The sequence below is a fragment of the Crocodylus siamensis genome, chromosome 5, assembly GCF_052110815.1.
Source record: "Crocodylus siamensis isolate JL-2025a chromosome 5, ASM5211081v1, whole genome shotgun sequence".
In the NCBI taxonomy this organism is placed as follows: Eukaryota; Metazoa; Chordata; order Crocodylia; family Crocodylidae; genus Crocodylus; species Crocodylus siamensis.
The window spans coordinates 185,911,691-185,924,772 of NC_143399.1; the positions used below are offsets into that span (position 1 = coordinate 185,911,691).

General features: G+C 39.2%; 1 protein-coding gene across 21 annotated transcripts in view; it reads left to right on the plus strand.

Moving 5' to 3' along the window:
- SVIL (supervillin) overlaps nucleotides 1–13,082 on the plus strand; it is a 200,437-nt gene that overhangs the window by 111,879 nt on the left and 75,476 nt on the right. For 9 of the 21 annotated variants that reach the window (XM_090047480.1, XM_090047481.1, XM_090047472.1 and 6 more), the window contains 6 exons: nucleotides 81–138; nucleotides 263–414; nucleotides 2,034–2,715; nucleotides 9,029–9,112; nucleotides 11,150–12,064; nucleotides 12,400–12,570. In XM_090047480.1, the coding sequence (XP_089903606.1) occupies nucleotides 131–138; nucleotides 263–414; nucleotides 2,034–2,715; nucleotides 9,029–9,112; nucleotides 11,150–12,064; nucleotides 12,400–12,570 (2,012 nt within the window). In that variant the 5' untranslated portion in view covers nucleotides 81–130. The remainder of the gene's footprint in view (nucleotides 1–80; nucleotides 139–262; nucleotides 415–2,033; nucleotides 2,716–9,028; nucleotides 9,113–11,149; nucleotides 12,065–12,399; nucleotides 12,571–13,082) is intronic. The other 12 variants (XM_090047473.1, XM_090047491.1, XM_090047492.1 and 9 more) reach the window with 6 other exon arrangements.

The window sequence follows — 13,082 nt, forward strand, 5'->3', positions numbered from 1 at the left end:
TTACGATGTCTGTGGGGTTTTGAAAATTCCTAGTTTTATAAAGTGTTTTCTGTAACGAGACTTTTTTATTGTTTTTTCAGTTTCAGAATTAAGAAAACTTTTTGAACCAAAAAAGCAAGATACTTTGGAAATGAAAAGGTAAAAATGCCATTTCTAAAGTATTAGTTTTACAGACAGTTATTTTGTTGCATCTCCTTAGAAACTATCCCCAAAGCTACAGACATTTGTTTCAGATTGAACATTTCATTTCACCTTCTTGCAGAAAAGAAAGGATAGCCAGACGTTTAGAGGGAATTGAAAATGATACCCAACCAATCCTGCTACAAAACTGTCCAGGATTAGTGACCCATCGTTTATTAGAAGAGGATACACCAAGATATATGCGTGCTACAGATCCATATAGTCCTCACTTTGGTAAGAAGGGTGTGAACATATAAAACATCACTCAATTCAACCATGTCAGTTTGCTTTATACTTGAGTAGCAAATACACAGATCTCATACTTAATGGTTGAGAGAACTGTCACAAAATACTTCAAACCTGTTTTTTAGTTTTTCTACCTGGCTTTGTGTTTTATTTTTTGTGTTCTTCTGTTCTCCCACCATTTTGGAAAGAGCTACGTCTCTTGTTTTCTTAATAGTAAATTTGTTATAAGAATCCTGATTTCCTTTTGAAAGCTAAAAAGATTTTTTTTTATTGGTCATTTATGTGGTTTTGGAGATGTCTGTGGAATAAATAGAAGGTTATTTGGGAATATCCACAGATGATTTTTGTTAGGCAGCTTTTGACTCTCAAAAACCAGGGCCAGCTAAAGGAATGAGTAATACCATGTGTTCGAAGTCAGTTGTGTGTAAGTGAATGAATGGGGTAGGGACAAAACCATAGTCATAGAGAAGCAGGGCTGGAAGAGCCCTCTGGAGGTCATCTAGTCCAACCTCGTGCCAGATGCAGGATTATCCCTGTCCAAACTATACCATACACATCTATTGTCTAACATGCTAACAAAACTACACAGTCACCCCAGACAAGGTCTGACCCTGAGCAAAGGGACAAGACCCTCTAGCCAGGAATCTCTTGGTTTAAGTCCCATCAGGAGCAGTGACACACCCCAGTCAAAATCCCCAGCCTTGGCTGCAGCCTACAGCAGTGTTTCTGAAGAAAACACTTCCCATGGGGAGGGGGGGCAGAATCCAGCAACCGGCAAAGCCCAGAAGCATGGGAAATAGCCGTAGAGTAGTATATAGGCATAGCTATGCCTAGATCATCCCTGAGCAATGCCTGTCCACCTCCACAGATGGAGATTCCACAGCTTCCCTAGGCAGTCCATTCATTGTTCTGCCACTGAAGGTTTTTCTGATTATCCAGTCTAAACCTACTTTGCTGTAACTTCAAGTCATTGGTCTGTATCTTACTCTCTGCAGCAAGAGAGGGGAGGTATTTTCTCTTTTCTTTATGGCAGCCCTTCAAGCACTTTTCCCACAAACTGAACATGCTTAATTCCTTCAGCCTCTCCTTGTACGACTTGCCTTCTAAGCCCCTTATCATGTTTGTTGCCCACCTCTGCTCCCTCTCTAACTTCTCCATGTCCTTTTTAAATTGTGGAGCCCAAAACTGCTCACACTACTCTAGATGAGGCCTAACCAGTGCCAAATAGAGCCTCTACCACTTCTTGTTTCTTGCACTTAATGCTTCCACTGATGCATCCCAAAAACACATTAACCTTTTTGTGCAGCTGCATAGCACTGCAGGCTAATATTGAGTCTGTGATCTACCAAGACTCCTAAATCCTTCTCTGTAGTGTTGCTGTCCAGCCAGGTGTTACCCATTTGTATTTCTATTTTTGATTATTTCTCTTAAAGTGTAGCAGCTTGCATTTGTCAGTATTGAACTTAATCTTGTTAGCTCCATATCAGTTTTCCAATTTGTCAAGATCTTTCTGAATTGTGCTACCATCCTCTAACATGTTTGCTATCCATCCTAGTTTTGTGTGGTCTTCTAACCTGCTTCTAACTTTATGTAAATGCTCCTTGCAGGAAGATCAAATGAAGAGGAGGAAACTTCAGATTCTTCTGTAGAAAAGCAACCTAGATCATCTAGGTACCGAGCAGAATCCACAGGTGCAAAAACAGAACCATCCTATAGCACCGAATCCATGGATACCCAGGGGCTTGATTCAAAAGCAGAAAGGATAGCTAGGTACAAAGCAGAGAGGCGACGGCAATTGGCAGAAAAATATGGATTGACTTTAGATTCAGATGTTGATTCTGAGTATATGTCCAGATACATAAGGGCAAGGAAAGATCCTGATACTGCTGAGAAAAAGGGTGCAAAAAGTGAGAAGCAGGAAGATGAAAGCAGGGATTATAGTTCTCTGTACTCCTCCCGGACTGAGATGCAAGAGGCAAAGAGGAGTACTTCTGAATCCAAGGAGTACTCCTGTTCCACAAAAGAGAGTGTTCCAGATAGAGAGGAGCTTTTAAATGAGGAGAACAATAAACGAGCACAGGACTCGAGTAATATTGGGCAGGCTTATGACTTGTCTTCAGCAGTGGAGAGCTCTGCATCCTTTTCATTTTCTGGGCAAGAATCCTCCTTTAGTGAAGTGCCAAGATCACCAAAGCAAACTCCCGGAATATCTCTTTCCTCACCAAATCAGGTAGCCTCACCAAGCCACTCCCAGAATGACCAGCTTGTGCACATCGACACCAGACACAGGTAAGCATGCTTTTTGTTTTGGTTGCCTTTCCCTTATTCAGCTCTTAAAGCAATAGCTGTAGTACATCCAAAGCTTAAAAATGGTCACACAAGTTCCTCAATGCTACTAATTGATCTTCAGATTCCTTGAACTAGATTCTGGCTTTGAATTTGTGGATATCATAATTGTTTCAGATCATTCATTTCTTAAACTGAATTACTGTGCTTAAATGCTATGCAATTTTAAAATCCTGTATTTGCTGAGATGAAATTTAAACTCAATTTCCTTGATTTTTGTGTTTTTTGTGGTGGGTGTTTTTTTGGTCTTAAGCTGTTGTAAAAGAACCATGGAAACAACTATGAACTTTCAAGAGAGTTCTAGACAAAGAAAGAATGGAAATAGTTACAATATGCAATGTGTTGCTTCTATCAAAATATTTTAGATCTAACAAACACTTTTTAAAAAATGTATTCTCCTTCATATTCAGTGATTTCTACCCTCTCAACCCCCAAGAAAGAGCAAGTTGTCAGTACCAGTAACTCATATTCCTTGAAGTCTTTTGCTCAGACTTAAGCACAAGTAGTGTGTTTCTGTGCTGACGCATTGGAGGCAGAGCAATTAAGGTGTCTTCCTATGGCTCCAGGGGCACAAATGTAAAACTTGGTTCAAAGACTTCCCTCAGTGAGACCAGCTGTAAACAGGTACCTTGTTGTTTAGGCTGTGTGGAGAGTCAAAGGTGACTGGATATAATGCAAGCCCATCCCTCCTTTGCATGCAATCAACTCTGGAAACTGGCATGATTTAATGACACAAACCTGATGAACCATGAGTCCCAAATGGGTCTTTGATTTGGCTTTATTTTTGCAAATCAAGTTTCAAACTGGTATGTTGGATTAGTTGGAAAGAGTAGCTGAATTATCTGCCTATTTTCAAGACTGAAAACTTGAATTTAGGCAGATTCTGATTCTGTCTGTACTCTCGAATTAATTTTGAGATCCTGCAGAACTCCTTCATAATGTAACCTAGCGCCTATCTCTCTGTGTGTTCCCCGCTCACATACCAATAAAAGTGTAACTGTTTTGTTGCTTTTATGACTTGAGAAATCTCCTGTAATGCAGAATAACCAGATTCTTCCTGAACAAACTGATTTGCTTGAGAACCAAGAACTCATTTGAGAACTCCCGTACCAGAACCATGCTATTCCTCTGAAATAGGAGAGCTATCAAATACCTGATTGTAGCAGCCCAAAAATAAAATTTCTCTAATAATCCTCAAAGGACTTGATCTTCAGGCATCCCATAAAAAATCAATTTTTGCCAGCTATGCTAACTGAGGGTTTATGATAGAGCCCGTTAGTAGTTAGCTGGGATGAGACCTACTAATAACAGCAGTTTGTGTGTCCATTTAGCATTGAAATAGAGTTGCATTGACTGGATGTGTTATTATCATCTTAGGCTTGAATTATACTCAGATGACAAACAAAATTTTTGAGCGTTTGATTCCCAGTTTCCCTCACTTAATGGTATTGGTACACCCAACATCCAAAATAAGGAAACAGTCTTATTGGACAAAAGCAAATAGCTGGAAGGTCTCCTTTGGGCTTTACCCTTTCCTGTTAAGGTAGACACATCCAGCTGTCAATGCAGATGCAGCCTGCTGACTTGCAGTTTCTGGTTCAGTTCAGTGCTGAGGAGAGGCTTGATGAAAGTTCTTTTTAATACTTTTTTCAGAGCCTTATTACATTTCAGTGTTAAGAAATTTCAGTCTCATCCCGTCTTCCTTTGCAGATACCTGCATGCATTTGATATGTGCTTTTTCTAGTTAAATAAAAGTCTGAGAGAAATAGTGCACTTGTTCAAAGGAACCTGAGTGAGAGAATTACAAAATTTCACATGCTTTATCCATCCCAAACAACTGCACAGTGCAACTAAGCTGTAGATTCACACTATTACTTTGGACAGGGAGGTTTGAGAGAGGTTGTTCCCACAGCAGGTGTTAACCTGATCATTGCACTTTTTTATCTCTAGCTTTATTCAGTCAGTCAGAGGATAAATCATTGCTGACTAATTGTATTAGCAATAGGAAGAGGTAAAAGAACAATTAAAGAGCGAGTTATTAGTTTTTCATTTTGTTTTTATGAAGGTAAGGAAGGTGGACCAGAGTGGAGCCTTAAGGAAAATGGAGATTAGGCTCTTCAAAGCCAAGATCCTGTCCACTCCAGTTTGAACCCTGATTCTCTCATGTACTAAATCTTAGCAAGCATCACTAGCTCATGCAGCAATGAGGAGAGAAGGTTTAGAGCAAGGTTATTTCCATGTTTTATCAGTTTTCCAGCTCAAGAACAAGTCATTTCCCACTCTTATCAGGTGGTGAGAAGGAGCAGGCAAGGTTCATTTATAGAAGAGAATATGGTCTTTGGGGACTGTTCGAGTAGAAAATTCCTGCATTGATAATTTGCTGTTTGGGGAAAGAAAAAGCTGCTTAATAGCTTCCTGTCCAGCCTCTCACAAATGTTTTTTTGAAGACCAAGGAGCAGTAAGGGTAACTTTTTTTTATATATATGTGTATAGTCTAGTACAAAATGCCCAGTTTGAAAAGTAGAGGGGGTTGTGTATATTATGTTCCCTCCCCACCCCACCTCGCCTCACCCTACCACCATAGTTCTAGCAACCGGTAAAAGAAGTTCAGATCAAACAGTGGAAGAAACTGTGGAAGCATGGAAGGTCCACTCTTCCATGCTTTTCCCAGCTACTGCTCTTTGAAGCTGCCACTTCATCAGTGCCACTCACCACACTTCCTTCAGCTCCACTTGAGTGCTACGACAGATTTTCCTTTTTGTATGGCTCACTTTCCATTTTGTGTGAATGTATCTCTTAAGGATGAGCTTGATTTGTTCACTTTAGTGGAGGTGGCCCCACTAATGATCTTTTTGCCATGCTCTTTTGCTTTACTCCATTTCCAGGCAGTGAAATTGCTGAAAGTAATGTGCTAGTGGTAACTAAATTTAGGGCAGCTCTACTGTGCGTTCATTAAGAAGTAATGAAACTATTGTTCCTTGCCCTTGCTACTTTGTGCTTATTATTTATTTGCATTGCTCTTGTGCCCTGGTACACAAATCCCCTTCTGGGTAAATGCTAGGATGGTACTTGGGTGTGAGAGGCTGTCTGTGGCTTTTTTGGAAAAAACATATGGGCTTGGACAGATGTGGTCCAGCTGTTCAATAGCTCAGCTGCTTGAATTAAGAGCTGTTCCCTTGTTTTGATACCTGCCTGGGCAATGGGACAATGCTCACATGCATTTAGTCCTTTCATTTATAATTTCTTATTCCACCTCTCCTTTTTACTGCTGTTGATTGCTTCCTCCAGCATTCTCCTCTACACTGACTAGTTGTGTGTCCTGAATGTTTGCTTTAAAGTGTTCAGAACTATTTTTTGAGGTGATCGTCTTCCTAGTGGGAAAGCCTTAAAATCAGAGCTACAAACACTGTTTTAATATTAACATTGTTAGGTTTCTGTCTTTAGCTGCAATTAGACTATTCTTAAGAGCAAAAGCACATGCAGCTTGCTGCAGAACAGGTGTGGACATTCTGTGCTTGGTTGCAGAAAGTGGCAGATTAACTCTAAATTTAAAAATGTGGCATTCCTACTTTTGGATGTGCTTTAGTAAATGCCAAAGCGTACATTAACTGACAAAGGTGTTTGTATGGAAAACCTTGCAAAGAAGAATTTTTCCAACTCTCTTAGTTAGTCTAATAAAACATTGGATTTACCCAAAGAACCTTTTCTGCCATTAACAGACTAGGAAGAAGTTCTGTTGTTTCAAAGCAACCTAAGATCTGCAATGTCACTTCCTTATAGCATGCAGTGAAAGGCTTTTTCCACAGCTATGTGCTAATTTCTCTTTAGTGATCTAAAAGGAAAAACAACTTCTGGAGTTTTTTTCCCCCTGTAAGGGATTGGCTTTAAATGAGTCTTGGATACAGTGAAAAATATTGGTGAAGCTGGACTGAACTCTACTTGGAAGAAAATCTAATTTTGAAGTGGTGGGGGCGAGGTGGAAATAAGTGGGCCCCTTTTTAATTGATCCTAAAATAGGAAGGGCAAATCGCAAAAGAGAGTCTTCATCACTTTGAGGCAACTCTAGCTGCTAAAGCCGTGTTTGACTTCAGAGTGACTCTCTTCTGTACTGTAAGGAGCTACGCCAGTCTTCATCATTGTAACTGATCAACATTGGCACATGGTGCTTTCAAAATGCGTGTGTGCATAAATGTCCCCATTGTCTAATGTCGCTTGATCAGGGGATAGATGTACTTGCAAAATCTTCTGTTGCTGTGAGACCCTGAATTACCATGGATATAAAGCCGATAGTATAAGTCTAGAGAAAACTGATGGGGGATTTGATAAGTCTTCAAATACATGAAGGGTTATTATAGAAGATAGAGAAAACCTTTTATTTACTCTGTGGACATCGGGATAAGATTAGGAGCAATGACCTCAAACTGCAGTAGAAGAGATTTAGGTTGAAAATTAGGAAGAACTGTTTGCTCATGAAGGTGGTTATGTATTGGAGTAGGCTGTGTAGAAAAGTTGTGAATTACCATCCTTGGAAATTTTCAAAAGCAGGTTAGACACTTAGTTGGGATGGTTTAGATAGGAATGATTCTGCGTTGAGCAGGGAGCTGAACTACTAGATAATCTCATGAGGTCCCTTTCAGCCATACTTTCCTACAATCATATGATCCTAAGCTGCATCTGCAAATGACTGCAGTGGTAAATAGTTATCCTTTATTTCCTGGAAGCCTTTTGTAGCCTTCGATTGTTTTACATTTTTATGCTAAGTACACACAGTCAAAAAGTCTGACAACTGAATCAATTCAATCTTGGCAGGTTAGTCTATGATGCGTAGATTGAACCAATAAGCAAGTGAAAGTGAACAGACATTCGCTTCTGATTCTGGAAATGCAGCCACATGCCTGCAGTAGTCAGGCTAAAACGCCGGGGTGGGGGGTGCTAGAGCACATCTCCTTGCTCAGCTGGAGCAGACAGCTTGGGCCAAGGCTAGCCTATGCACCCTGTGGGGGGGGGGGGGCGGGAATCTTGCAGGGGAGGTGCAAAGCATCCTAGGATATTGGGGGACTGAGAGTTAACTTGAATCTGGAGGGGATCTGGGACAGAAGTTCAGTAAATTGATGTAGCATAAATCCAGTTAAGTCTGATACTATGTCCATCCAGGTTTATCTTAAGCTGGTTTTGGCTATTTTGGAAGCAACTTATGTGCATTGAACTTCTGTTATATTACAGGTTTGAACCAGTTTCTGATCACTTAAACCGGTTTGTGTGTAATTTCTGTCCTTATGCAAGGGGCAAGGATTTTTTTTTTGGGGGGGGGTGCGATATCTTTTTATTGAACCAATTGCATGGTTGGAATAAAATTGGATAAGTTTTCATATGCAAGACATTCTTCATCAACTCTTGCATCTGAAAGTTTGTATAACTTTTTTCCAACCTTACAGTTGGTCCAATAAAAGATATCACCCCCAAAAATTCCTAGCCTCCCACATAATTCCTGGACCATCAAGGCTACAGCATCATTTTAACACTACTTTAATTTTTTTAAAAGACATTTTAATATTGTTTGTGTTTTGTAGCCAGCTGTAAGAAAACCAGATTAAAACTGTTTTTTTCTGCTTATTTAGAACAGTTGTAACATTCCAACCTAAAACACAGCTTGTTTTGGGGCTCAGTGTAGCCTGGGACTGGGAGTTACTGCATCTGAACTGAAACTATTTGGCAAAGTGCTTAAAGAGGAAAGCTTTTTAAAGGCCAGTTGCTCTATGTAGGTATTTCTTTTTAAACTGCATTAGCACAATTTGATTTTTCTAGCATTATCAAATCTGAATCTGGTCAGAGTGATAAGCAGGATTTTTGGTAGTATTTGCTTCTTTAGATTTTGAATAGAAAAGTAAGTCTAAATTTTGGGTACAATATAGTGCTTCTTCCCTGCTATCTTATACAGACTATCAAACCAGAAAGTGAAATTAGCTGTAGCTTCTCTTGGACTTTCATTTCAGACATTTGAACCATTTGGGCACGATGTCACAGCAAAATACTTAGGATTCTGTAGATTATGTGGAAGAAAATTTATTTAATTAAACAATTGTGCTGCTTCATTACATTAAAATGTGCTGTGTTGTTTAACTTTCTGAAGTTATCCTTATAACTGAATGAATACTTGAAAACTGTTTTTAAGATATTGGGGTGGGAGGGTACATAAGACTGAGTGTGCATGTATTGACATCTTGCCAAAAGCTATCTGAAGTTCTATTTTCTATAGTAGTGCAGGGAAAGCAAAACCTGAATGGTTTCTTCAGAAAGATTCGGAAGGGGACACACCTTCACTTATCAGCTGGCCCTCCAGGTATCCTAAAATATAGCTGTGTGGCTAACAATCAAACTGTAACAGTCTTCTTCCCCACTTCCCTTTTTTTTTTTCTCTGACATCAATTACTGTTTGTCTTCTATATCCTTTAACAGCAGTGGATGAGAAAAGATCACTCCTATTCAGTGAACAGCCACTGAAACTTACTTCTGGAGCATCTGCTTTTATTGTAACTTATAACTAATTGATTTAGTGGAAAACTAGAAATACCCCCAATGTTTCCTTCACAGCTATTATTCTATTGGCTTTGGCTAATTTCTGTAACTCATTATCTTGTCTCTGGTCTGTTCTTAACTATTTTTTTCCTTTGCACTCTGCAAATTTTAAGTCCTGAAGGTAGTTTTATTAAAAATAAGACTATCATTTTTCTAGTGGGTGAGAGGGAGGGGAAGAAGGATTAAGAACGTAAACTATAGAGAAGACGAAACAACTTTATTCAGAGCTACCGGTGGACTTTATACCATATGACGGCATGTTGGAATAGCCCCCAAATAGGAAGCAGGGGAGACGCATTCCAGGGAAGACTTCATTTTGGACTCACGATTAATTATCTGAATCTGAAAACATGCAGAAAGGATACTCTGGGGAAAAAACTGATGGCTTCATAAAATTCTGAAGTGGTTTCTTAATCTTTCAGAATAAACATGACGCTTTTTTTTTTTTTTTTTTATAAATAAGTTGAAAGAAAGGCTTCACTTCAAAGTGGGTCAGTCTTTAAAACTGGAATACCGAGCAACTTGAAAGGTTAATATGCCAGTGGTGTGGGTCCTCGCTCTCAAAACCCCTAATCCTGGTTTAAAAAGTGAACCCCATATATTCAAAGTTAATTCTGAAAAGTCTGTTGATAACAAACCTTGAACTACACTTACTTAGGGATTGGAATATCTAATGGACACTAAACCGGGCAAAAAGCACCTTACTGCTTACCGTTTTCAAGGAAGTACAGATCTCTTTTTAATCTTTATGTATAAAACATGTAAAATTGCTTATTAAATGAATGCTCTGTAAACTTCCTGTAACTTTAAAAACTACGCTAGAGATTTCAGTTGCAGTTCTTTAATTTACATATAGGACAAATTATGCCCTTGGGTGTCTAACTCCTCCTGGCAGGAACTAGCAGCAAACAGTGAAAGGCAGAACGTAGCTCTGCATTGGTACATGTGCATCTTAAATGTTAAAAAGCACTGCTAGAAACCTGAGTCAAGGTGAGAGAAGTTTTGATACATTTCCATAAATTCAACATATCGGGATGCTGTGAAGGCTTTTTTTAAATGTTCATAAAGCACACGCTTTTTATTGAAGCTGTGGCATAGTTTTAACTCAACGATGCTTTAATTTGCTGTTGCCACGCTTTCACTTTTACAGCTGTGCCTAAATTATATTCAGTCTGTCTTAGCAAGTTTAATTGAATTTGTTGCAGCATCTCAAATTCTTCTACTTAGACCAAGCAAAAATCTACTTGAAGATCTCCTATATAACATACTTCTAAAAATTGTCTTTATTTGTTGTAGGGTGGGGGAAGATACCCAGATAATATATTAAGTAATTTGTTGTTCTCAAATTGAGCAGTAAGGTGTCAGCTGCTTGTGGTGAAAAGACCCTCAGAAATCTGAATAGTGCATATTGCAAAAGGAACATGGCATTGTTTAAAACTGTTTTTTAGAAACTGTTTTTATTCTCTCTTTAAGACTATAAGAATGCACTGTGTTTGATAAAGGAGCATCATTGTGGTTCATGGGAACATGCTCTAAATTTGATACCTTACTCAGTTATATTTGTAGAAGGCTGAGCATGTTCTCAGACGCTTCTAAATGATTTTCAGTGTCCTTGAGTGACACGTTAATACCAAGATTTTAAGGGGGAGGGAGATTTGACCCATTCTGTTCAGTTACTCCTTTGTATTCTGTTCTAATATAATGTTGCTCTGTGTTCTTGCAATAAGAGCATGTTGTGTTTTGTTCCTCCCTATAATCAGTTGTTGTTGTTGACAGCTTTAATCCTTTTTCTTTCTTAAAGAGTAAAAGTTAGAGAGAAACTGGTGAAAGAGGAAAGTACTCGTGGAAGCCCTGAACTTGTCACAGATGCTCTGTCTCTCAGAAAATCACAGCCAGTGCCAGTTCATTACATGCCTCTTCAGTCAGAAATATCTGCCTTTGATAGGGTTGCCAACCAGTCACTCAGTTCAGTTCGCCAACCAATATATGGCTATATTCAGTCCACTGGTGTTGCTCAAGCTGCTAAGCTGATGGCAATGGAAGAACTAGCAAATGTGTCAATTAGCAACTTGTTAGTTCCAGACAGTGCTGGTTTCATCACAAAACCCCCAACAGACTCTCTGCTACAGAATGAAAAGAGCGACATACTTGAGAGCTATGGATCAAAGCCTGATGAACATAATCTGGAGGTGGAAGAGCTTTCAAAAAGCAGAAAACCGATTCTGCCGTCTGAGATTCGCAGGCAAGGGAAGAGCCATGAAGGCCTTTTTAGAGGAAGGGAATTAGACAAGCCTACAGTTAGCTCGTCCCTGATAAGCAAGCCAAAGGCATCAGAGCTTCAGAAAGAACTTGAGTGCATAATGCATCAGATACCTGAACCTCAGCTTAAGATGCCTGAGAACATGGAAAGGAGTGAAACTACTATGTTTATCCAAAGTGGATCTGTATCGCAGTCTGCCAAGGCAAAAGGCACTCCTCGGGAAGTGTCTGCAGCGAAACAAAAACTCTTGACTCGCTCCTTGTCTGATTACACTGGTGCTCCTAAGCTAGAGACTTTTAAAAGTAAGGAGCCAGTTACAAAAAAGGAGATGGAATTTCAGAGTGGTGAAGCAAATGTGCCCAATGGTGAGATTGGCATGGTAGACACAAAGGTCTCTGTTGCCCAGCTCCGTAATGTCTTTCTGGAAACTGCTCATGCCAACAAGAAAGCTGAACTGTAGGTGACATTTTAGAAATTTTTGTGTGACGCTTGCACGTCCTTGGCAAAATGATGCACAAACTCAACATTGGTTTTGTTCTGTTTTAAAGCACACAGCTTAGCTCTCACCAGTCTGTGTTGGAGGCTGAGTCAGCCTGAATCCTGGTCTTTTGCTTCTGCTTGCTAGCCCAAGTAATGATGTCGGGTAGCTGGAATGTTTACTTCTGTGCATGTTACCCTAAGAGCATGCAGAGTGATCGTTAGCATATTGTTTTTGTGAGATGCTTATATCTGTGCTTTTACTTCTCTCTCCTATTCTCTTTTCTATGCACTTCTTATCATATGGTTAAAAGTGAATCTCGGTTTGAGATGTCAACAGCAGGTAGTGCTTTATCTGCCAATACTGAACGAGAAAGAGGGCCACGAAAGCCAAGGCGCTATTTTTCTCCTGGTGAAAGTAGAAAGACTTCTGAGAGATTTAGAACTCAACCTATAACTTCAGCAGAACGAAAGGAATCAGATAGGTAGGCAGCATGCGTGTGACTTTCTGTAGTGTTCTCATGCAGGTAAATGTAGGCAAGCTCACGTAGAAAACTTTCTCACAATGTCAGCAAAAAAACTTTTTACAAAGGGTTTTCTGTCTCCATAACAGCAATAAAATATACATTTTTGTATACGAGCAGTTTTGTTTCTTCAGAACAATTTTTGAAGTATTTGTTGTAAATGCCTAACTAAACCAATAGGTAGTTTAATTATTGTAAAAATGAAAGTACAACCAAGCAATTGTTCCGAGTAGGAAGAAAGTCTGTCTGATTTTTTTTTTTTTTATATATATCGCAGATATGTAAAGGGAGCTCCTTTTTAAAACAAACAACAATTATGCCCAGACTCAGTGTTTTACATTTAAAAGGATGTCCAGAAAATTCCTAAGACTTTAATATGAATTGCACTTGGAATAATTTTTCCTTTTCTAGATTTTAAGTTTGGCTTGTACTGCTTGCCCTACTGCTTTTGTTAAAGGATTTCATTAATGGAA